General features: G+C 39.6%; 1 protein-coding gene across 2 annotated transcripts in view; it reads left to right on the top strand.

The window, feature by feature from the left end:
- FAM189A1 (family with sequence similarity 189 member A1) overlaps window positions 1-26,668 on the top strand; it is a 461,340-nt gene that overhangs the window by 184,324 nt on the left and 250,348 nt on the right. For both annotated transcript variants that reach the window (XM_043554845.1, XM_043554846.1), the window contains exon 2: window positions 6,057-6,113. In XM_043554845.1, coding sequence (XP_043410780.1) covers window positions 6,057-6,113 — 57 coding nt within the window. The remainder of the gene's footprint in view (window positions 1-6,056; window positions 6,114-26,668) is intronic.

The following is a 26,668-nucleotide window of genomic DNA, read 5'->3' on the forward strand; positions in this document are numbered from 1 at the left end:
CAAACTACTTTCCAAGCATGAAGGTGAAGTAAGACATTTCCAGATAAAAAAAAAAACTGGAGTTTACCACCAAAAGGTCTGCACTAAAGGAACTTCTGAGTCAAGGGTTCATACCTTGTGGGATTGCAGTCTAGGGAAGCCTGGGGACCCCATCTCAGATTAAGGTTTTTAAATGTGTACAATGAAATAGGATTACAAAGGAAACCAATTATTTTGAAGTTTTTTTAAATCAAAATATTTTAGGGGGACCTGGGTGGCTCAGTCTGTAAGTGTCTAACTCTTTGATTTCAGCTTAGGTCACGATCTCACAGTTTGTGGTTCGAACCCTGCATTGAGCTCTGTGCTGACAGCACAGAGCCTGTTTGGACTATTTTAAAAAATGTGTTGTAATAATACATTTGCTACTTTATTAACTCATTAAATAACAAAATCCAGTTGCAGGTGTAGTAACTACCCTAATTTCAGAGTAAAGAGCCCTGGTGAAAGGCTGCATCTCACAAGGCATAGCCAGGACAAATGAGTTTGGTACCAACCAGTATATGAAGTAATTTGCATCAAAGAAACATTCACTGCAGAACAGACTATGTTGCATTTCACTTGGATTTCCTTTTGACTCCTGGGTTATTTAGAATATCTTAAAACTTTTAACTTTTTTTCTTTTTTTCTTTCATGGGGCTATCTTTCTAATCATTTATAGTTTTGCTACTATACAGTGAAAGAATGAAAGCTATAGAATTCTTTTCTATTATGGAGGAAGTAGGCTGAGAAGGAGAGTGGCTTTCCTTGTTGACATTTTGAGTTTGATGTATTGATGCAGGCTCCAGTGGGAAGTGGTGTGGAGAAAGTCAGAACCACAGGTGAGCGTGATGGTTAGGAGAGAGAATGGTGGGTTGGGAATTGTTCTGAAGGAAGGAGGAAGAAGCCATGGATATGGGGTGGATATGAAGATGTATGTTTCCCAGAAGGGAGTTGAGATGGACATCGAAGGCTGAGGGTTTGCATGCTGGAGTGAGCCATGCCATGTGGCCCTAGGGAGACTCAGACACACAAAACCACTCAGAAAAGAAAATGTAAGTAGAATAAAGTAGGAGGTTCAGCCACTCCATGAATCAGAAGACTTTTGCATAGCACAGGTCTGACGTCTGAAAAGCTTTGAGAGATGGGGTCAGTAGACTTTTTTCATTCGGGGCAACTCAGAATATTATTTGCTCCATTTTTTTACAACAACAGTTCTTTTTCTAACGCTATGAACCCTGGCTTCTTAGTGGTAAATTGATACCACTGTAGCTATTAGGCACACCTGCCATATGTTTTCGTGAAAGAATTTAATTGACTTTCAAGTCTGCATTCTAGAAGGACTTGCTTCCCTACCTAAAATGTTGCATTACCATTTGCCTTTGAACCAGGAATGAAGCTCCAAAGAAAATTCTTGATTTGGGGCAATGAAAGAGGACAGGATTTAAAGAGCTAATTTATTCCAGGCCTCTGTGTTCAGGCAGTAATACCAATCAAACAGGAAGACCTTTGGCTCTAAAGATGCCATTACTTCCTGGCAGTCTATTATCCCCTTTCATCACCCTCAACAGCAGGAAATTCTGTCTCATTTTTAATATTATCTCTTGCCTCTATTTAGGCTGGGTGGGAAGTGGAGAAAAAAGTGGGTTGGTGTCCTTTTAACAACTTGCAGGTGCTTGAAAAGTTAAGTTCCCCTCTCTCTGAACAGTATCATGCCTTTCCCTTTTTTTTTTTTTTTGGTCTTTTCTTTCACAGCCACTTAATCATATGTTACTCTTCTCTGACCCTCTTAAATTTCTTCATATTCTGTGTAAACTGTGGACTTTGAATAACAATATTGGCAAATTAAATGGGACAAAGGTTTCACGAGCTGCAGTAATTTCACGGCTAACTAGCTCCATGACCCCGTTCCTCACCAGAGTGGAAAAAAATAAACCTGAGGAATTACTGAGCTGGCGGAACATGCAACATAATTCTCACCAGTAGCTGGAATTGAGCAAAAAAATAGTTCAAACTCAGACCTGATCATTTCTGGGCAGAGGTACACTCCATTCTTCTCTGTTGCCAAGTGGACCAGGAGGCATCCTCAGGGAGGAGGCACTGTGGCACCTAGGCTTTGAAGACTCTCCTCCAAGCCATTCTCCATTCTCCTGTGCCTCCCTCCCTTGTTAGAGCGGGTACCGATGCTTCTAGGTCAGAGGAGCAGGGAAATCAGCTTCTGGTGGGGGGAGACACGGGGAAAGGGTGGGCATTTGGAAACAAGAATCCAATATTGCACTCTGATTGTATTAGTGTATTAATAAGCTTGAGCTGCCATAACAAAGTACCATAGATTGGGCAGATTAACCAACAGTTAAGTTAACCTCACATTCTGGAGGCTAGAAGTCTGAGATCAGGGTTGAGTTCTGGTGAGGACCCCCTTCCTGTCTTGCAGACTGTCAAAACCTCACTGTGGGGGAGCTTGGGTGTCTCAGTCGGTTGAGTATCCGACTCTTGCTTTTGGCCTAGGTCATGATCTCATGGTTTGTGAGTTCAAGCCCTGCCTTGGGCTCTGTGCTGATGGCATGGAGCCTGTCTGGGATTCTGTCTCCCTGTCTCTCTCTACCCCTCCCCTGCTCGCTTTCTACCTCTCTCTCTCAAAAATAAACATTAAAAAAAAAACTTCACTGTGTCCTCACATGGCCTTTCCATGGTGTGTGCATATGGGGAGAGAGAGAGAGGGAGAGAGATCCTTCTCGTCCTGTACAACCACCATCCCATCATGAGGGCCCTACCCTTACAACCTAATCTAACCCTAATTCCCTGCTAAAAGTCCTACCTCCAAATACCATCACATTAGGGGTTAGGACTTCATGTGGATTTGGGGAAGACACAAACATTTAGTCCATAGTAAGTAGTTTTCTATGTTGTGTAGCAAACTTCCACAAACTTTATAGCTTAACACAACACCATTTAGTTTCTTAGGTCAGGAGTCTGGACATGGCTTAGCTGAGTCAACTGGTCAGGGTCTTACAAGGCTGCAGTCAAGGTGTTGCCAAGGTAGCATCATTTTAAGAGGTGCTAGGTAGGAGTGTAAATTATATTGATAATTACCATAATTTATCATTGATTATCATATTGATAATCAAGGCTACAGGTCATCAGGGATCATCTCAGGATTTCCATGCCCCACTGAGTCTGATGATTTTTTTTCCTTTGTATAGGGGAATTGAATCCACCCTCAATTACAGTTATTAATGATTCTTAGAAATGTAGTTTTCCCCAGTAAAGCAAATTGTCCATATTTATTGGAAATAAAATTATTTGAGGGAATTCTTAGAATGATAACTTTATGATGGAAGTAAGGAAAGTCAAGAATTCATACTGTGGCCTTAGTTAAGTGATATTCACTTCCTTTGTGTTTATAAATGCCTGCTCTTTGGAGATTTGTGGGTTTCCAATAATATTTCTGTTACGAGTCACTTGGTCACTATAGACATTTGATACTTTAAAAACTTCAGCTTAGGAGAGATCAAAGAGTTCTGTCTGAGCTTATTAAACATGCCTTGAGAGATCTGGTCATAGTTTAGGGATTTAGTGGGGCCCCATGTACTCATGAATTCAGAGGCCCTTCCTGAGTGAGGAGGCATTGGGCCATGTCTTAAAGAATAGGTAAAATTTTATATGGTGGAAGTGAGAAGTAGAAGGCAGAGTATAAAAGGACATTTTCTGGGAGGCATGCTTTCCCATCCTCTATCCAGGTTTTGTCTGGATGAGGCTGGTGTTGGTGTGAAGGGAAAACGGAGGACACTCTTTGGAAGTCACATCCTAAGGAGATGGCAGGGTCAGAGCCAGCTGGGCCAAACCACCTCCAGGATTTGGGTTTTAGTGACCAGGAGGAGGGATGCCACAGTGTCAGGAGAGATGACAAGAGGGAGACTGTGTTGGATACAGATGGGAAAGAGAGAGGTCATAGGCATTGTGGAAGAAGAACAAGGGACTGGGCTCAACAAGACACAGGAGAACAGTAGTCAAGGGTTTCTGTACAGGTTGCAGCTGGGGGGCATCATGAAGAGAGATTTGGGAGATGGGAAGATGTTTGTAAATAATATTGTCAATATTGACTTATTTGCAGGATGCATGCATTGAAGAAAAAAAATATATATGACATGCTTGGGAGCGGAGTGCCCTGTTGAGCTCTCTCTGATTCATGTGTGTGTGTGTGTGTGTGTGTGTGTGTGTGTGTGTGTGTGTGTGTGAGAGAGAGAGAATAAAGTTCACAAGTCTTTCCTATGAAAGACCAGATGTGTTCCTATGAAAGACCAGATGTCCAGATGTGTTTGGAAACCCACCTGAGGCTGGTGCAGGGTGTGAGAGAGACTGTTGGGTCTAAGACTTGGCCTCACCCACTGAAGAAGTGTTTGCCAAGGGGACCTTGGGGGTCTATTCAGCCAGATACTCTCTTCTGGGGACTGATTCAGTCCTTTTGGAATTCCAGGGGGAAATGCACCAAAGCCCTCCATCCCAGGGCCCAACTGCCTGGTCCATACCCACAGCAGAAAGTTGGGGTGATTTATCTTTACAAAAGACCTTGTAAGAAAATCCCTTACTTGTAGTGGGGCCTCCCAGCATATTTCCCTGTCAAAGGGGGAGCTGCAGCCCTCTCCTCTTTATTGTGTGTGGTTGGTTGTTGGCCTGTCTCTGGAATTTGCATCTGAGCGACCAGAAGGAGGGGTGCCATTGTGGGAGGTAGAGAGGATAAGAGGGAGACTGGGTTGAGGAGGTAGAAATTTCAGGTGCATTTTTGGACATGTTGAGGTGGAGAGTGACACCATGAGCAGTGCTCGGCAGGCAGTGTGATTCCGCAGTCAGGGACCGACCTGCAGGAGGTGTTGGTGGATAGTGTTAGAGGATCCCCAATGACAGATGGCTCAGGCAGAGCCGGAGCCTGAGTAGAGGTCTTGGGAAGTGGGAAGGGGAGGGAGATGTGGAAGGACAGCATGGAGCAGAGGATGGCAGCCAGAGAAGGGAGAGTGTCAGGGGAGTGACACAGAGCCTGGAGGACAGTGTGCCACCCATAGGTAGATGTGGTCAACCTCCTGTCTTCAAGCCGAGATCGCTGTACTTGTGTGTTGCACTCAGGGACCCCTTAGGTGACCTTGGGAAGTGTGTCTGCCAGTGGCAAGGGCTGAAGCCACACTGTAGTGGGGAGAGAGCGGCTGTGTCTCTCTGATCTGTCTGCCCTGCCTGGACCCAAGGAGACTGGGAATTTCAGGATCAGCATCCAGCGTCTGCCTCAGGGAATGTGGGCTTGGAGCAGCCTGAGGGAAAGGTTGGCCAGGAGCTGAGGGGTGGTTCTCCTGAGAACAGAAGACAGGAGGGTGTTCCTGTGGTTAGGGCTACCCAGAGGGGAGGGGCCAACAGAGGGGAGTGGCTGCCAGAAGATGTTCTGGAGGAGACAGCTCTGTGGGACCTGGGGCAGCAAAGCCTGGGGTGCTGGCCTGGGAAAGAAGCGAGCAGCTCAGAGTCAGCATGTGGAAAGCCGGGACCTCATCTGGTGGCACCCCTTCCTGGTGAGGTGGGAAGCTGGCTGGGGACCAAGCGAGTCAAAGGGTAGAGGGGGGCCTGGTAGGTCTGCTGTACCCAGCACCCATGCACAGAAGGCATGCGCTCAGGTGACATGTAAGGGGGGTGGCTCTGCCTTTTCCCAAAGTAGTGTTTTCAGTCCTCTCTGTGATTTTTAAGTCACAGGGCTAAATGACTCACAGGACCAGAGGGGAATAAGTGCCCGATGGAGACACTTTCAGAAAGCACATTTGTTCTTGGGCCTGTCCATAAAGAACATAAGTGACCTGTCAGGACCTCCTGGTGGTCTCAGAGGCCCGTGTGCTGCAGGCTCTGAACGTCTGGATGGACCACACGCCTCATGGTCACCCAGCTCATGTATGTGGGCCATATTCTAGAAGTCATCCTTCTTTGGGTTGATCAGCTAATACTGTGTTTTGATCATCTGTTAACGGATTCCAAAGAGTCTTACCTTCCTGCACTGTCTGTCCTTCCAGGTGCTGCTGTCAGGACTCATTGGCGTCGTCTCCTGGAAGAGGCCTCTCTCCCTCGTGGTAAGTCCGCACGCAGTCTCCATGCCCTCCCCGTGGAGATGTGAATGCTTTAAGGGCAATGGCAAAGAATTCTGGCTCTGTGCAGAAAACAGGATGCAGACCTTCATGAAACTGGCACTTGTCAATGCAGATGGGCACGTAGTTAACAGCCACCGTGCATCTTCCCTCCGTACATCTGAGGGTAGCCCTCAGGTGTCTGTCTGAGATGCTCATGTGCCATCTTCGCGATGGTTCTCTTTGGGTGCCCTCCTCCAAGGACGTGCCGGGAACAAAGACATTGTAAGAAGTGTAGATGCAAGCGTTTTCTCTAGGTGTATGAACACGTTCGTGCATATACATATGCATGCGTATGACCACAAAGGCAGCACATATTTTATCAGAGTTCAAGACATGTTGGCTGTTTGTATGTTTTGGAGACTGAAACTTGGGAGTGTAAGAGGAGACATTTATTTGAGTAGACGAGTGCAGGGGTACCACTTGAACCCTTTCTCTCATTGCTATGTCACTGTGTTGGGGAGGAGGGGCAGGCCTCACGGGGGATGGAAAGGAAATGATGGTTTTTCTCTCTGAAAAGTACCCCAAGCAAATTCATGTCTATTGATTTGTATGCGTGTTTTTCTCAGTGTATGCATTAATATATTTATGCGTCCGTGTCAGGACCAGACGAAGAGGTTTTCTAGGTTTTGATGGATAATGAAAAAACATGGTGTGGCCTCTTTGTCTTTTGTAGTAATCAATTATTTAAAATCCCTTCTTTAAGTGATTAGATTTGGAGATAATGACATGTACTAAATATTAATGGAAATAGAAAAAACCCACAAGTCTGCCTGTTGTAAACACCTCCTCCTCATGAGAGTTACCAGGGCGTCCTGAAGAGGCATGGGGAAGAGAAGGAGTGGCATTAATTCAGTGAGCCTCTTCTCCTATGACCCATCGAGAAATTTTCTTTGCAAAAAAAGGTGTTATTTTTTTATGTAAAAAGTTTAAAACATGCATAAAAGTAAGAGAGGCTAGTATAATAAATCCCCATGTAGCCCCCATCTGTCTTCCATAAAGATCAACACTGGCCTGTCTTGTTTCATCCAAGCCCCTTGCTGGAGTATTTTAAATTTTTTTTTCAATGTTTATTTATTTTTGGGACAGAGAGAGACAGAGCATGAACGGGGGAGGGGCAGAGAGAGAGGGAGACACAGAATCGGAAACAGGCTCCAGGCTCTGAGCCATCAGCCCAGAGCCTGACGCGGGGCTCAAACTCCCGGACCGCGAGATCGTGACCTGGCTGAAGTCGGACGCTTAACCGACTGCGCCACCCAGGCGCCCCATTGCTGGAGTATTTTAAAGCTAATGCCAGCTAATGTATCAACAAGCTGACTCTTATGCAGAGGGAAATGGTGGTGGACACACCAGCTGTGGGGCCTGATGTCCTTTGGCTGTGCTTTTGGGTGTCCTTTAGGGACATGGAGGGACAGCTTGCTCCGTTCCTCGTCACCTGTCCTCACAGTGCAGGCAGAGGAAGGCCTCTGACACTGGATGCCAAACAAGAAGAAGCCACAAATCCTTTGGGTGGGTGTATGGGCAAAAAGACAAGAGGAATGGCACCCATCACTCAGCCACCCTTCACGCCTGCCCCCACACCTGGCCCCAGGATGGAGTTTCTCATGAGGTTGCGCATTTTATTCTGAAGGATGCTGTGCAGTTTATAGCTGACAAGAAGTCAGGACTCCTTATGGATGTGGCTCAGGTGTGTCCTGGGGAAGCCAGAGCAGTAGGGTGGGGTGTTAGGGACTCACCCTAGGAAGCAGGATAAAACACCAGACTGGGATACCACAGCAGAACTTTCAAAATGCCTGTCCACTAATCCCTGTCCGTTGGTGTAGAACCAGCTGCTCTCTGGGCAATGGTCAGCGTTTCCTCCCATTGATTTATTTCTGCCCAAGGCCCAGATAGAAGAGAAGGGGTTCCCCTAGTTTGACTGACCACTTTCCTTACTTAGGTTTGTAAGGGGGGGGCTTAGGATAACACTAGGTGCTATAATAAATCCCAGACTTTCAGTGGCTTAACATGACACAACTTTGCTTCTCAAGTGGGCATTCCAGGCAGTGGCCATTCCTCATCACGGGTGATCCAGAGACCCTGGTTGCTTTCATGTGGGGCTCTACAATTTCCTAGGCCTATGGAGTCAGCTGCATTTCAGTGGAAGAGAAAATAGTGGAGGAGGCTCTGAAGATGACCTTCATTACCCAACACAGAGCCTGTCACATGGCCCTGTCTGGCTGGGAAGGAAGCTGGAAAATTAGTTCCTTCCCAGTCAGGCACTTCCCAGAGGCAGCTCCATACTATGAAGAGGAGGGCAGTGATTTTGGTAGACGGTTGGTTGTCTCTACCATAAGAACGTTCTTCTACTTGTGTTTACCAGGACAATCTAGTCTTGATTCATTAGTAAATCTCATTCTCTAGACTCAGCTAGAATGGCTTGAAGTCTTGATTTAAATAATTCTTTTATCCCAAGCTCCTGCTTCTGTCTTGTACCCTAATCATAGTGTTTCCTTCCTTCTGGGGGTATAAAGCTAAAGAAGCTACCATGAGTATTCTGGTTCATTTCCAGGGGATACATCACCCTCTGCCCCCACTAACAACCTCTCTGAAAGAGGCTGTCTCCCATGGGGTGGTTGGAAGAGGCAGTGCTGGGCCCTACTGCTCCAGGGCCTGCGTAGCCAATGCCTGACACCTTGCAGGGGTTGCTGGGTGAGGACAGCAATGCGTGGGCCGTGCTGATGGCGGGATTTTGGTTCTGTCATTGGTTTGCTGGCAATATCTTTTCCTGTGAAGGGCTGGTGCATGTGTGCCAAACCTAATCTCTGCTGCATCTCCTTTCTTTTTCAATACGATCTTACATGACAGAATGGGATGAAGAAGGGTTTACTTCTTGCCCGGAGTGACTGATATGCTGGAGGGAAGCCTCAGTTAGGAAAAGGGAAGGGAGTGAGGCAGCAGGCTGTCTGAGAGCAAGGGGCAGGAGACTGTCCCTTCCAGGCTGGTGAATGTGATGCCAGAGAGAGGAGGATGAAAATTTCTGCCTGGTATTTTATAAGAGCTTTTCATATGCCGAAAACTAGTGATAGCTATCTCAGTAGAGAATATGTATTTTTGCATTACTGTGGTTCTTTTTTCTTTTTTTATTGAAGCATAATTAACATACAGCCTTTTTTTAAAGTTTGTTTATTTTGACAGATAGTAAGAGAGAGCATGTGTGCGTGCAAGCAGGGTGGGGCAGAGAAATAGAGGGAGAGAATCCCAAGCAGGCTCTGCAGTGCCAGCATGGAGGCTGATGTGTGGCTTGAACTCATGAATCTGTGAGATCGTGAGCTGAGCTGACTGAAATCAAGAGTCAGATGCTTAACTGACTGAGCCACCCAGGCACCCCAATGTACAGTGTTAATACTAGTTTCAAATGTACAATATAATGATTCAACAATTCTTTATGTTACTCAATGATCATCATGATAAATGTACTCTGAACCCCCTTCACCAATTTCACCTATCCCCCCCCCAACTTCCCTTCTGCAACCACCCGTTCTCTGTTTTTAAGAGTCTTGTTTTTTGTCTCTTTTTTTTCTGTGTTCATTTGTTTCTTAAATTCCATGCATGAGTGAAATCATATGATATTTGTCTTTCTCAGTCTGACTCATTTCACTTAGCATTATATGCTTTAAGTCCATCCGTATTATTGCAAATGGCAAGATCTCATCCTTTTTTTATGGCTGAGTAATAGTTCTTTGTGTGTGTGTATACCACTTTTTCTTTCTTTGTTCATCTTTTGATGGACATTTGGGTTGCTTCCATATCTTGGCTATTGTAAATAATACTGCAAAACACATAGAGATGCATATGTTTTTCTAATTCAGTCTTTTCATTTTCTTTGAGTAAATACCCAGTAGTGGAATTACTGGATCATATGTATTTCTATTTTTAATTTTTTAAGGAACATCCATACTGTTTTCCACAGTGGCTGCACCAATTTACATTCCTACCAGCAGTGCACAAGAATTCCTTTTTCTACACATCCTCACCAACACTTGTTTTCACCTCTTTTTTAGTCTAGTCATTCTGACAGGTGTAGGGTGATATCTCATTGTGGTTTTGATTTGCATTTCCCTGATGGTTACTGATGTTGAGAATCTTTTAATGTGGCAGTTGGCCATCTATATATCTTCTTTTGAAAAATTCTATTCAGGTCCTTTGCCCATTTTTCAATCAAATTTTTTTTTGGCATTGTATATATAAGTTCTTTATATTTTGTTAATATTAACCCCTTACCAGATATACCATTTTTAAATATCTTCTCCCATTCAGTAGGCTGCCTTGTCATTTTGTTGATGATTTCCTTCACTCTGCAAAGGTTTTCATTTTGATGTAGTCCCAATAGTTTAATTTTGCTTTTATTTCTGTTGCCTGAGGACACATATGTAGAAAAATGTTTCTGTGGCTGATGTCAAAGATATTACTACCTAAGATTTCTTTTAGGAGTTTTATGGTTTCAGTTCTCACATTTAGGTCTTTAATCCATTTTGAGTTTATTTTTCTGTATGGGTAAGAAAGTGGTATAGTTTCATTCTTTTGTATGTAGCTGTTCAGTTTTCCTAGCATTATTTGTTGAAGAGACTATCTTTTCCCCATTTATGTTCTTGCCTCCGTTGTCATAGGTTAATTGACCATATAATCATAGGTTCATTTCTGGGCTCTGTATTCTGTTCTATTGATCTGTGTGTCTGTTTTTATGTCAGTACCATACTTTTAGTTTTGATTACTACAGCCTTTGTAGTATATCTTGAAATCTGGGATTGTGATACCTCAGCTTTCTTCTTCATTCTCAGGATTGCTTTGGCTAGTAGGGGTCTTTTGTGGTTCTATACCAATTCTAGGATTATTTGTTCTGGTTCTGTGAAATTGTTGTTGGTATTCTGGTAGGGATTGCATTAAATCTATAGATTGCTTTGGGTAATATGGACATTTTGACAATATTGGTTTTTCCAATCCATAAGCAGGGAATATCTTTCCATTCGTTTGTGTCATCTTCAATTTCTTTCATCAGTGTTTTTTAGTTTTCAGAGTACCATTCTTTCACCTCCTTGGTTACATTAATTCCTAGGTATTTTATTTTATTTTTTTTTTTGGTGCAGTTGTAAATGGGATTGTTTTCTTAATTTCTCTTTCTGCTACTTAGTTATTGGTGTATAGAAATACAACAGATTTCTGTATATTGATTTTGTATTCTGTGACTTTGCTGAATTCAGTTTTTAGTTTTAGTAGTTTTTTGATGGAGTCTTTAGAGTTATCTATATATAGTATCATGTCATCTGCAAATAGTGAGATTTTTATTTCTTCCTTACTAATTTAGATGTCATTTATTTCTTTTTCTTGTCTGATCATTGCAGCTAGGACTTCTAGTACTATGCTGAATGAAAATGGTGACAGTAGACATCCTTGTCTTGTTTCCAATCTTAGAAGGAAAGCTTTCAGTTTTTCACCATTGAGTATGATGTTAGCTATGGGTTTTTCATGTAAGGCCTTTATTACGTTGAGGTATGTTCCCTCTAAACCTACTGTATTGAGAGTTTTTAACATGAATGAGTGTTGTACTTTGTCAAGTACTTTTTCTGCATCTATTGAGGTGCCCATATGATTTTTATCCTTTCCCTTACTAATGTGATGTATCGTATCAATTGATTTGTGAATATTGATTTTTGCATTCCTGGAATAAATATCACTTTATCATGATGAATAATTTTTAAATGTATTGTTGGCTTCAGTTTGCTAATATTTTGTTGAGGATTTTGCATTTTTGTTCATCAGTGGTCTTGGCCTGTAGTTTTCTTGCTTTCTTGCTTTCTTGCTTTCTTGCTTTCTTTTTGTAGTCTCCTTGTCTGGTTTTGGTATCAGGTAATGCTGGCCTTGTAGAATGAATTTGGAGGCTTTTCTTCCTTTTCTATTTTTTATAATAGTTTGAGGAGTGTCTCCTATGATTGAGATAATCGTCTTTCTTACATTAAACTATGAAAGGTTCTACATTATGCTAGATTGCAATTAGGAATCAGATTATATAGCTCTGATTTAAGTAATTTTTGAAAGATTCAGTGAAATATCTTGTGATTGCTTATATATCAGTAATGGAACTAGCTTCACACCTAATCACAGGCAGTATATATATTTTTTTTAATTTTTGAGTGAAGTAGTACTGAGATGGCCATTAGATTAATTGTGTCAACTAATACTGTTGGGAGAGTAATAAGCATGAGGCTAAAAACATTTTTTTAGAATTCATTTTTATAAATAAAAAATTCCATTTATTTTGTTCAATTTTTTTTAAAGCAAAGTAAATCTATTTTTAAAAGCACTGATTTGTAGGACGATGAGTATCACATGGATCCATTGATGTATTTAGTGCTGTTTGAATTTTGTATTATAGTTTTTGAGGAGTCTAGCTTTTTGATAGTGGTTTACTTTTGTGAAATTTTATCAACCAAGATGGGAATGTGTATCAGTGAAGGTTTAATTAAAGAAATAGAACTTCTAGGAGCCAACACCTAGCATCTCTATGAGTCATACTCTTCTAATCACTTCTTTGGCCCCACTGTCCATTACAGTAACCACACTCACCTGGTCTTTGGTGATAAAGTGCTGCCACTTGGTCCCTGCCACCCTAGAATCCAATAATCCTTATTGCATTTAGGGAACCCAGTTTGATGGTACTGACATTGACACTCGGATTTCTGACTTACAGAGAAGAGTCACCACAAAGTTCTTCAAGGATGCTGGAGTTCCTCTCACAGATTTCTTATAGTTGTGGTGAAAGATGTATTCTCTGGATCTTCTGGGGTGGGTGAGCAAGTCTTATAGGATCAATGCACTCTTATCATTCCAGTCTCCCTAAGCCTTTAGATCTCTTCCTCTTGTGGTATACTATGGAAGTCTGGCTTTTCAGCTTCATTTAGTGTAGCCCACCTTTGGATTCATATGTCAGCTAACCAAACAAACTGAGCTTTTCTTAACTGCCACAGCTAAACATTGAATGCCAGAATCTCTGCTTAGCTGGTAGCAATAAATCTGGCCTGATTCTACTGTATATTTCTTCTATCTTGATCCTCCACCATTAAGAGTAAGTCCTAACATTGTCCCTAGCTGTGAGACAGTTTCCAGACTGCTGCACAGGTAGGGGAAACTTGGGCAGAACCTGGTACACTTGCTGAGTTAAGGAGAAGAAGGTGAAGGTCTAGGGATCCCAAGATGGCTAGAGTTCACAGAACAAAGTACCACAGAGGAGAGACTTCCATAGACAGAGAGTTTTGTAGGTCTGCAGAGGATCTCCAATGAGTATTTAGCTGACATTCATCAGCTCTTGCATGGGAAGAAACTACCTGAGGCTAGGAAAGAATCATCTGAGCAGATTAGAGGGAACAGAGCAGGCATAAAAGCAGGTTTTTCCTACCAGGCAGCCTGGAATACCTCATGATTCACTGGGGCAGTGAGTAGAATACTCAGAAGAATCTTGCCTCGGTATGGGGATTAATTAGCTCCAGAGTACATGTTGCTTCAGTCCTTTCTGACAAATCTTAAAAGAAAGATCCAAAATAATCAAACCATTTCCAAGTAATTTAACTGTGTCCCAGAACAAAGTTCAAGAATGTTCAGTACAAAACATCCAGCACCAACAAGATAATAATCACAATGTCTGGCATCCAATCAAAGATTACTACACATGCCAAGAAACAGGAAAATACAACCTGAAATGAGGAGAAAAATAAACCAATTTAAACTGATAAAAAAAAACTTACCCACATGTTAAAAATAGCAGACCAGGACATTAAAACAGTTATTGTAACTGTATTCCAGATGTTCAAAAAGTAGAGACAGGAAGGTATAAAAAATACCCATTTGAACTTGGAGTGATCAAAATTACAAGGTAAGAGAGAAAAGATTCCCTGGATGAGATTAATGGCAGATTCAATAAGAGAGAAGAAGAGTTTAGTGAACTCAAGACATTGCAATAGAAATTATACAAATGTAGAACATGGAAAAAAAAGAATTTGTGGAAAATGAAAGGAGCATTAGTGAGCTATATGGGACAATTTTAAGAAGCCTAATATATGTGAAATGGGTGTCCCTAAAGGAGTGGGGATGGACATAAAAAATATTCAAAAATAAGAGAGTAGATCTTAAAAGTTCTTATCATAAGAAAAAATATTTTGTGACAAGGTGTGGTGATGAATGTTAACTAGACTTACTGTGGTGATCGTTTCATAACATACATATATCAAATCAGTATGTTGTATGTCTGAAACTAATATAATGTTATATGTCAGTTGTATCTCACTTTAAAAAAAGAAATAATAGCCATGTTTTTTTCCCCAAATTGGATAAAAACTATAAACTCACAGATCTAAGAAGCTCAATGTACACATAGAGCAGGAAATATGAAGAAAAACATATCAGCATATTGTGGGATTTTTAACATATGTAGAAGAAAATTTGTGAAAAAAAGAGTATAAAGGTGAGGAGGTGGTATACAGTGTAAGACTCCTAAAAGATATGTGCAGAAGTATGTCACTTGAAGGCAAACTGCTATAAGCTAAAATGTATACTATAAACTCTAAAGCAACCACTGAAATAAAAAAAATGAAGAGTTGGCTAATCCACCAAACATGGAAATAAAATGGAGTCATGCAAAATATCTAATTATCCCAAAGAAACCAGAAAAAAAAAAAGAAAAAAGAATAGAGAATAGATGAGACAGAAATAAAACAAATAGCAAGATTTTATTACCCATTTGAATTTCTTTGAATTGCTTGTTCATTTGTTTTTTCTATTGTCTGTAAGACTGTTTGCTTGGTATTCAGAATTTCTTCACACAGTAATTCTTTTCTGCTTTAAGTGGCTAATATTTTATTCTGGCCTGTGGTTTGTCTTTGTCTTTTTAGTTTTAATGAAGTGTCTTTTAAAAATATATAGAATTTTTAGCTTTTTATCTCCCAAACTCTGTTGTTTTTGTTTTCTTATGCGGTGTTTATGCTTGCTTACTTTCAAAGATCTCTCTTGCCCCACAATTCTGAAATTATTTTCCTGTGTATTTCTAAAACACTTATAGTTTCACTTTTTTATGTTTAAGTAATAGATCCCAAACTTACTTTTATATATAGTACGAAGTAAAGCTCTAACTTTATCTTTTCCAAATGGATAATCATTCCTCCAGCAGCAATTGTTGAATGTTCAATATTTCTCCTCACATGTGAAGTGTCATCCTCCTCCCACTGCTGTGGACATGGGTCTGTTAATGAATCTCTGTTCTGTTTCATGAGTCTGTTGGCCCATTTTTTTTAAGTTTATTTTGAGGGAGAGAGAGAAAGAGAGAGCAGAGGAGGGACAGAGAGCGAGGGAGAGAGAGAGAGAGAGAGAGAGAGAGAGAGAGAGAGAGAGAGAGAGAGAGAGGCGGGGAGAATCCCAACAGGCTACTTGCTGTCAGTGCAGAGCCTGACACTGGGCTTGAGCTCATGAACCATGAGATCATGACCCGAGCCAAAATTAGGAGTCGGATGCTTAACCGACTGAGTCACCCAGGCACCCGTGTTTAAGCCAAATACAATAATGTTTTAATTAGTCTAGCTTTATATTAAGTCACTCTTTTATTTTTTCATAATTTTCTTTGCTACTTCTGTGTGTTTTCTCCAGTAAATTTTTGAATCAGTTTGTCAGGTTTTACACTGATAATGGTTTGATTTTGGTTGTGATTACCTTGATTTTACATATTAGCTTCTGGACAAATAATATCTATATAATTGAGAGATGGGAATAGATTTTATGTGATAATTTCTGAAAGTTATTGTGTGTTCATCTTCTGTCTGGCTGTAATACCCCATAGTGAGCTGTTGTTCTGTATCTCATTAGTTGTCTGTTGGATATTTCAAGAGAAATTTTCTCAGGAAATGTCTTCCATTAAGTTTTTGATTATATCTCTTCTCATATTTCTCTGCCTTCTTGAATTTATCCCACTTGGAGTAGGCAGGAGGATATCCTATCTGCTAAATTGATACCAAATAATTCTTAACATTTTTAATATTTTCCTCTTTTTTCTTACTTTTTGGGATATTTCTTCTGTTTGATTTTCTGGATCACTAATTTGGGCCCCAGCCATCTCTGTTCTACCGTTTGACTCTTCTGCTGAATGTTTCATTTTGATGTTGCATTATTTTCAGAGAACTCTCTTGTTATCTAATTGCTTCTTTTTCATAGCAATATGCTCACAGTTCATGAAGCATTCGTTGTACGGGTACAGTCTCCTTCAGGGAAATTAATTAGAATTTTATTTATCAGGTTTCCTCGCTCCCCTGTATTCTCACCTCCCCCCATAGGTCAGTTGGTCTCTTTACTCATCTAGGGTTTTAGGAAATTTGTTTTCCTCATATGTCAGCCCCTCCTTGGTTATCTTGCTCCTATTTACAGAAGCAGGACTGTGTTGATGAGGGGAGGTTGTTGGTGTGGTTGGTCGCTTGAGGTCTTGTGTTTTCGTTTCTGGGCAGCATGTAGCAGGACCTGCCCTGGGATGGGAAGGCTGTCTTTGGGATCTGTGAAAGTAGAGGCCCACATCGACTGGCAGGATCTACTTTAGGCCTCCTGGGAGAGGCGCCAGCTCAGGAAGGAGCACTAGAGCTTATTTTCCACCAGGCAGAGCTGCCTTTCCAATCTCCCTCTCCAACCTCAGTGTCCATGGTGAAATTTCAGAGGTTCCTCAAGCCATGCTTGTCTGGGGCTGATGATGATGACGACGATGATGATGACAACGGTAATTACTAATATTTATCAATCATTCTCCGTGTTCCAGACACTCTTCTAAAGACCATTCTATGAAGTGAGTACAACAAAGTTTAGTCGTGCCCAGCTCATCAGTGGCAGAGCTCAGGTTTAAACCTGGGTAATATGTTTCAGAGCCCATGCTCTTAACCTCTAGGCCAGCCTTCATCCTGCCTGCACATCAGAACCACCTGAGGCACTTAAAAAGAAAAATACTAGTTTAGACACAGGGCATCATTTCCATTAACTTCTTTACTAACAAGCATGGATGTAAAACATACTATGTACCAGACCCTTTTCAAATATTCTTACCACTTGATTCTTACGATACCCTGGTGGGGCACCTCCATTACCATCCCACCCAAAGGACAAAGGACAAAAGGAGACACAGGACAAAAGGAGGGGTCAGTAAACAGTGGGCTGGGTACCAGATCAGGACGATGGGTCCCTGTGGGCTCTGCTCCTAATCATTGCTGCCTTACTTGAGATCTTTAAATTTAGCAACAACAACAACAAAAAAAACCCTCTTTCTTTAGCTTACTGAGGCATAAATTCAGCTTCCTTAGCATGTCAGGCTAAGACTTACTGCAGCACAACATCAGACTAAATAAAATGCTTTTATGTCCAATTCATTATTTCATGATTCCCTTTTCATTAGAAGCTGCCAGATAGAGGAAGGTTTTGTTGTTGTTGTTTCTTTCATATTTTCTTTTCTCAAAAAAAGGCAGCTTCCATAGTTTTTCATTCATTCCAGCAGGTGTTTGGATGGTTCTTACACTGCAGGGGGCATTCCAGCCCTGATGAGCCCAAGTGTGTGGCACCAAGAGCTGTGATTAGCTCCCCCATTATGCTGGGCACTGGCCAGAACATCTCCAGCCCTTTGGAGCTTCACTCATTAGAACTGTCCCAGGAGTGGTACCAATAGGTGTTGAATAATCACTCCCAGGTTTAGAGAAACCAGCCCCATATATTTATACCTAAGTATAAATGACTGGTTTTATACTGTCAGTTTTATTGGAAACCTATACACAAATGATGAAAAAAGATAGCTTTCACCACCCTTCCATCCAGCTTGGATTCTGTTATTTTTGTTTTATCTCAGCTGCCATATTTAATGAAATGTGCAAATGCCAAGGAATTGGAAGTGTATGATGAATGAACTTCAACCTGGATTAGGGTGTTTTTTTCTCTCTTCTCATTGCTATGGCGATCATTTTCTAATATAAGAAATCTTAAAATCTTATGTAGCATCTCATGTGGCATATATATATTCACTTCTTTTTAAAAGTATCTTTGAATTTTTGTACTAACAGAAATGTTTCCTGCTGTGCCTATCAGAAATTCAGTTTTAATTTTACTACAGAGTCACATGTTTGGCCATATTTTGTGGAAAAAAATGTATGAATCACTTTAACCTTTAATATGAGTTATAGAAAGCCTGTAGGGCTTTCTTTCAAGCCCATGAATTGAGCTCAAATATAACTTTAATACGCGATTTAAAAATATAGGTGAGCTAAAAGGTTAATATATTTAATGTAAATGTATTTGGAGTCATTATTTATTCAGAAAATTCGTTATAAATCCACTTTGGGGGTTTCTTACAGTTGAGATCATGACCTCTCTTTGAGAGAATGTATTTTGCTTGATTACATTAAAGATGAAGCCCTCCTTCATTCCTTAAGTGCTGAAGAGGAGAAGGAAGAAAGATATGCACATATTTGTACAGGTTCTTGAAACAATGCAGACTCTTACTCTGCTAATAAAGCAGCTTAAGTATCTAAAACCCTCTATCTTGTTTATGAAAATAGACTAATACACTTGTCCTTAAATTTACTAACAGTATTAAATTTCATTTGGGAAAGATAGTCTCACTAGAAAACCAAGACAGAAACAGACTAATTAAAGTACAGCATAAGACAATAACTCAAGGCCAAGTGAAATTAAAAATGGTCAATGGTAAAATACCCATTTTTATTAAAACATGACAGCTTTATTTTTATATTTGCTTGAGTCATTTATTTCTCAATGAAAATTCTTTTATTTTGATCCATCAGGTACATTTTTAATAGAAAATGTAATAAAACTTTTTACAAGAGACAATGAGCTTGGATAAGAAAATTACAAACAAGGTAGACAAAGACATCTATCTAGTAAGGTAGTCATATGCCTAAAAGCATAATGAATTAAATGTATTATTTTGAACTGTACCTGGAAAGAACTATAATAAGCCTTCCCCTGGTTGTTGTTTCTGAATTGCTGTTGAGAATCTTTTTAGAGAGCAGTAATTATTTCCATAGACCAGTCTGGGGAATTTTGCTTTCTCCCACCGAGGGCAGAGAGTGATGAGTGATGAGGTCCATAGGAATAGGACCGAAGACAAGCAGGCAGTGGTCTTTGGGAGCTAAGGAGCCTTATGGAGCATACATACCTCTGTGCTACAGATGTCCAAGTATGTGCCTCTGCATGGAGTCCTGGGCTCTTTCTCTCTCTGTATCTGTCTGTCTATGGGTTGAGTGGTTTGCTTGTAATTCATGTCCATTGGTTAATGTGCTGGGAGATGAAATGCATGTAGCTGAACCTCCAGACCTTGATACGTTTCTTGATTTTGGTAAGCCCAGTATGTAGTATCCCCAGTTGTGGGCATCACCAAAATTTACGATGTTTCCAGAAGAGCAGAGTTTGCCCCGCTGCTGGTTACTGAGGCTTGGTTATATGTTTCCTGGTATGCTTCAGTAGATGACCTTCACATGTATAACCCTGGGTTGACTCTGACTTATAGCCAATTCTTTATTCTGTGTGTTCTGTACACATAAAGACATGGTCAATAAGCAGTAATGCTCAGAATTATCATGTAATGAGGCTCAGAGTCTGTGGTACCACAGTAGTCCTCCAGATAACAAAATGCACTTGTGCAAGGCACTGATCTGCAAGATAAGTTGGAAACCAGCATAAGATATGGTCTTGCCTTCAAAAGTTTGGATTCTAGGTGAGGAAATTATATGATTTGGGAAAATTTAAATAGCAATAAATATATTAAAACAGTTAATATAAGATAATAGGAAACAGTTGCAAGTTAGAAGTTAACAAATCAAGAAATGTACATAATTTTTATTTAGAAAGATGAAAGGAGATGATGCCTTGCTGGTGCTTTTTGTGTATCAGCTCATAACAGCCCTACAAGACAAGTGTTCACTATTACATGTGAAGAACACATTTCTTCCAAAAGCAATATATAACTGGCCAAGGTCACAGGGATGGTAATTGCCAAAGTTTGGATAGAGAAACCTAGGTCCATCTGCTTCTTAAAGGGTCTGCTCTTTTCATTAGGCCTTGCTGCTTCCATGAGGTTTGGAGTGGGGAAAGACTGATTCAGACTCCATCTTACAGGAAGAATGGGATTCAGTCTATATATTGGATGGCTGGAATTTGGGCAAGTGGATTGCACAGTGCAATCCTTACCAGCCATCAGAACAACATCAACAAAATCCAAGAAGCAAGAAAAGCACAGGGCCAAGGGTCCAGGAGAAATTCAACTGCAGAAACTTTGGGAAGAAAGGGATGACAATGGTTGAGCCACCAGCTGGTTCTTGAATCTTCTTTCTAGCTTTCAAAGCTGTCCTCAGCCTGTGTTTGAACACTTCCGGCAATAAGACATAGGTGACTGCCCTATACCTGCCAATCTGTGGAGTTGTTTCTTAGAAGTGCTTCCTGGTGATACTTTACTAACTGGCTCCTGACCTCACAGGGCCATATGGACTCATTTTACTGCAGCACTGACCTAATCCCCCAGTGCTTATGGTATGGACATAAAGGTATGGTAAAGAGAGAGTCAGCTGTCAGGGCAAGAGGAGTTCTGTCTCCTGATCTGAGTGGTTTAAGCAGGATGTTCTGGTGGGTCATAGCTGACCAGGGAGGAGGTGAGGGGTGATCCCTCAACTGAGTAGCAGTGGCACGGGCAGTGACATACTTAATGTGTGTTTTGCTGTGCTGGCAATTTAATTCACTGTATTAATGATGAGTCTTGCAGATTTCATAGCCTTTGTTTATAGACATTCATCAAAAGTGTCTATAGTTAAAGGAAGTGGGGGATCTCCTGTACAGTCTGTTTTTGACAAGAATTGTCAGATGTCCACCTTAGAAATTCTTGCTGCCTCTAAAATGCCTCTCTTTCCTAATGCACTTCCTTTGCCCTGGGGTCTTCATGGTCTCCTAATAGAAAAAAGTCATTAAGGAAAAAAAGTCTAATATGCTGAGGTAGCTCTAATATAAGAAAAGTAATAAATGAAGTGTCACTAGATTCAAACTGCATATTCTTTCAGAAAGAAGGCAATTACTGTTATAAAGATATAGCATTAGAAAAATTATTGCAGCTGAGAAGTATGTGGTATGTCTATCTGTGGCACAGTTAATTTTAAAAGTATTACCAAGCATACAAATCATAAGACTGAAATGCTGAACCATATTAATTGAAAGTGAATTTAATATGCAATTCGAGGAACTGTCTCTACTTATCCAGCTTTAAAAAAATTGTAACTTATAGGCTATTAGTTATCAGATTTTCTTTCAAATGTCCAACCTCTTTTAATGAAGAATATTACTCACGGACCTTATCTTTGATTCCTGAATAATTTTTTGCTGTACAATAAGTAATGGTAATATTGGAACATCCATATTTTACCCTGATTTTTATGTGTATTGGGTCAAATTTCTGTAGGTTCCAATTTTTATTAAAATACAAAAATTCTGGTTAAGAATGAAAAGGAAACTCCAAGGTTTCAAATTTGATCGTTCTGCTATTCACTTTGCGTGGTTCAGCTATTGATAAAAAAATTGATTGAAATTTATTTAAAATAGCACTATACATATATAGGCAGTGTTATCTAATGACTAGCAGAAGTGTCTAAAATCAGTCACACTGATTATTTGCAGGTTGACTTTAGGAAGAAGAAAGAAATTCTTTCTTATATGTGTGGTATTACTAAAAACAGGTCTTGATGCAATTTTCCCCCCACCCTATGTGAGTATTGGATATATATCCTAGAAAACCTGGAAGATGCAGGGACATAACTGAGGAAACACCTGCAGGGTTCTGCCCCCCCTGCCCCCACCCCCACCCACAGCCACTGTTAGCCTCACCTAGTCTTTTCCTCCCGCTATTTGCTCTATGATCCATATTAGTATCTTGCAGCTCTGTTTTTGCCAATTTGTCACTTCTGTCACTGTTTGCTCTCTTTGGATTTTTTGTTCTTAAGGATATTAGTGTTCATTATTTGTGGATTATGTCATCTGCTAATATAAAGTGGTCTTGCACAATTGAATGTTTTATTGCCTTTGAATTCTGCTTTGTCAAAAATTAGAGCATCACCCTCATTTCTCTTTTGTTCAGATTTGCCTATCTTTGCCTAGCATTTTTATTTTATTTCTCTGTGATATTTTATTTCAGTGTGTCTCTTAATACATATCAATTTGCTTAAACCTATTTATTTTAACTATTTATTGTTAAATCTCCTCTGTATGTGTGAATTATTTCAAGTTGTTCTTTCAGCTTTCTGCTTTTACATGGTTTTCATTGGTACTTGTGATTTGTATTGTTTTTTTTCCTAAAAGCATTCCATTCAGTGTGCTTTACACTATACAAATGTTTATTTTTATTTTATTTTATTTTTTTAAATATGAAATTTATTGTCAAATTGGTTTCCATTCAAACATTTAAAAGGTAAGCAGCTAGCTTCTTATTCTGCTGGCAGTTACATTTTATAATATAGTTCATCTTTTCAGTTTTAAATTGTGAAGTATTTATTAATAAAACAAAATATATGATACATACAATGGAATACATGTAAACTATGAAGCATAACCTTGAAGCAAACAATGGATACCCCCCACCAGTCAACATAAGAAATGTAAAGTAGCCACACTGGGACCTGCATTATGGGCCCCTCCCCATCTCATCTCCTGCTTCTGTGCAGAGCAGGGGTTTGACGTGCATCATTCATTTACCACATGGGTACATCTCCCTAAATAATACAGTATTTTTATTTGTTTTTGAGCTTTATATAAACAGAATGGTTTTCTATTCTTCTATGACTGGCTTTTTTTTCATTTCATCATAATATTTGTGGATTCATCCATTTTGTGTGCGTAGCTCATCCATTTTATTGCTGGTATAGTATTTCATTATATGAAGATAGCACAACATATTTGTCTATTCTCCTTTAGTGGACACATGGGCCATTTATATAACTTTTTTGCCACTATGAACTAAGCTACTATGAATATTTTAATACCCATCTCTTCATATACATGAGAGCTTTTCCAGTATATGCACCTAGATGTGGAATTGCTGGATCATGGGGAAAGCTTATCTTCACTTTCATGGAATAATGTCAAATCGTTTTTCCAAGGCCAATGTAGACACCTAGCAGTGTCCCACATTTTTTCTAGAACTTCATAGGGTTTGACTTGAAAAGTTTGCCAATCTGGTACATGTTATGTAGTATTTCATGGCCTCAGTTTGCATTTATTTTATTCCTGATGAAGTTGGCCAACTTTTATGTCTTTATTGGCCAATGTGTTTCCTCTTCTGTATTAGGTGAGTTCGTGCTTTACTCATACTTTACTGGTGAATACAGATGTAAAAATTCTCAACAAAATCTAGCAAACCAAATTCAATAGCACATTAAAAGGATCATACACTATGAGCAAGTGAGATTTATCCCTGGGATACAAGGTGGTTCAACATAAAAAGATCAATAAATGTGATATACCACATTAACAGAATACAAGATAAATATCATATGATCATCCCAATAGATGCAGAAAAAACATTTGAGAAAATCAGTGTCTTTTCATGACAAAACCTCTCAGCCAATTTGGTATAGAAGACTGTATCTCAATAATAAACACCTTATATGACAAGCCCACAATTAACATCATACTCAATAGTAAAAGGTTGAAAGCTTTTCCTCTACAAACAGGAACAAGGCAAGAGTACCCACTCTCACCACTTCTCACCACTTGTGTTAGAGCAATTACATAAGAAAAAGAAGTAAAGGGCAACCAAATCAAAAAGGAAGAAGTAAAACTGTATCTGTTTGTAGATGATGTTCATATATAGAAAGTTCAAATGACTCCACCAAAATACTGTTAGAACTAATAAGTGAATCCAGTAAAGTTTCAGGATACAAAATCAACATATGAAAGTCAGTTGTGTTTGTATACACTAATGATGACCTATTTGAAAAAGAAATAAAGACAATCTCATTTACGGTAACAACAAATAATAACATATTTAGTAGTATATTTAAGGAGGTGAAAGATATGTACACTTTGAACTATAAGATATTGATGAAAAATTGAAGTGGAAAGATATCCCATGTTCATTAGAAGAATAGATATCATTAAAATGGCCATACTACCCAAAGCCATCTATAGATTCATTGAAATCCCTATGAAATTCCAATGGCTTGTTTTACAGATAGAAAAAGCAATCCTAAAACTTGTATGGAACCACAAAAGACCCTGAATAACCAAAGTAATCCTGAGAAAGAACAAAGCTGGAGGCCTTATACTTCCTGATTTCAAACTATATTACAAAACTATAGTAATCATAAAAGTATGGTATTATCATAAAAATAGACACATAGACCAATTGAACAGAATTAAGAGCCTGGAAATAACCCATGAATAAATGGGCAACTAATATCTGACAGAAGAACCAAAAATATTCAATAAGGAAAGGACAGTCTCTTTAATAAATGGTTTGGAAGAACTGGATATTTACATGATTGGACCTTTATCTTATACCTCTCAGAAAATTAACTCAAAATGTCAACACCAAAAAACAAACAATCTGATTTAAAAATGGGCAGAGGACCTGAGCACATATTTCTTCAAAGAAGACATATGAATGCCCAACAGACACTTGAAAACATGCTTAACATCACTAATCATCAGGGAAATGCAAATTAAAACTACAATGAGATATCACTTTACACCTGTCAGAATGGCTAGAATCAAACAGACAAGAGATAATAAGTGTTGGTAAGGATGTGGAGAAAAAGGAAGTCTCATGCATTGCTGGTGGGAATGCAAATTGGTGTGACTACTGTGGAAAACAGTATGGAGGTTTCTCAAAAAATTAAAAATAGGATTACTATATGATCCAATAATTTCACTGTTGTGTATTTACCTAGAGAAAATGAGAAGACTAACTCAAAAAGATATATACATCCTATGTTTATTGAGGCATTATTTATAATAGGCAAGATATGGAAGCAGCAGTGTATACACACACACACACACACACACACACACAGGAATATTACTTGCCATAAAAATGAATGATCTTGCCATTTGCAACAACATGGATGGACCTAGAGGGTATTATGCTAAGTGAAATAAGTCAGACTGAGAAAGACAGTAACTTATAATTTCAATTGTATGTGGAATTTAAGAAACAAAACAAAGGAACAAATAAAGAAAAAAGGAGACAAACAAAAAACCAGACTCTTAAATACAGATAAAAACTGGTCATTGCCAGAGGGGAGGGTATGGGTGTATGGGTGAAATAAAGAGTACACTTATCTTTTTTTATAATTTAATTTAATTTTTTTAATTTAAAATTTTTAATTTTTTTTGAGAGAGAGAGAGTGCAAGTGGAGGAGGGGCAGAGAGAGAGGGAGATATAGAATCTGAAGCAGGCGCCAGGCTCTGACCTGTCAGCACAGAGCCTGATGCAGGGTTCAAACACATGAACCATGAGATCATGACCCTCATCAGCCAAAGTCGGACTCTTAACCAACTAAGCCACCCTGGCACACCTAATTTTCTTAATTTAAATTCTAGTTAGTTAACATACAGTGTAGTATTGGTTTCAGAAGTAGAACCCAGTAATTTATCACTTCCATATAATGCCCAGTGTTCATCATAAAAAGTGCCCTCCTTAATGCCTATCACACATTTAGCCCATTCCCCCCCACCCTCTTCAGCAACCTTCAGTTTGTTCTCTATATTTAAGAGTCTCTTATGGTTTTCTTCCTTCTCTGTTTTTATTTATCTTTCCTTCCCTTCCCCTATGTTCATCTGTTTTGTTTCTTAAATTCCACATTTGAGTAAAATCATGATATTTGTCTTCCTCTGACTGATTTATGTCACTTAGCGTAACACACTCTAGCTCCATCCACGTTGTTGCAAATGCCAAGATTCTTTATCCATTCATCAGCCAGTGGACATTTGGGCTCTTTCCATAATTCGGCTATTGTTGATGTACTGCTATAAACATTGGGGTACATGTGCCCCTTCGAATCAGGATTTTTTTAACCTTTGGATAAATACCTAGTAGTACAATTGCTGTGTTGTAGGGTACTTCTATTTCTAATTTTTGAGGAACCTCCATATTGTTCTACAGAGTGGAGGCACCAGTTTGCATTCCTATTAACAGCGCAAAAGTGTTCCCCTTTCTCTGCATCCTCACTAACATCTGTTGTTTCCTGAGTTGTTCATTTTAGCCACTCTGACAGGTGTGAGGTGGTATCTCATTGTGGTTTTGATTTGTATTCTCTGATGATGAGTGATGTTGAGCATCTTTTTATGTGTCTGTTAGCCATCTGGATGTCTTCTTTGGAAAAGTATCTATTCATGTCCTCTGCCCAGTTTTTCTCTGGGTTATTTGCTTTTTGGGTGTTGAGTTTGGTAAGTTCTTTATAGATTTT

Source organism: Prionailurus bengalensis, chromosome B3 (genome assembly GCF_016509475.1).
Source record: "Prionailurus bengalensis isolate Pbe53 chromosome B3, Fcat_Pben_1.1_paternal_pri, whole genome shotgun sequence".
Lineage (NCBI taxonomy): Eukaryota > Metazoa > Chordata > Mammalia > Carnivora > Felidae > Prionailurus > Prionailurus bengalensis.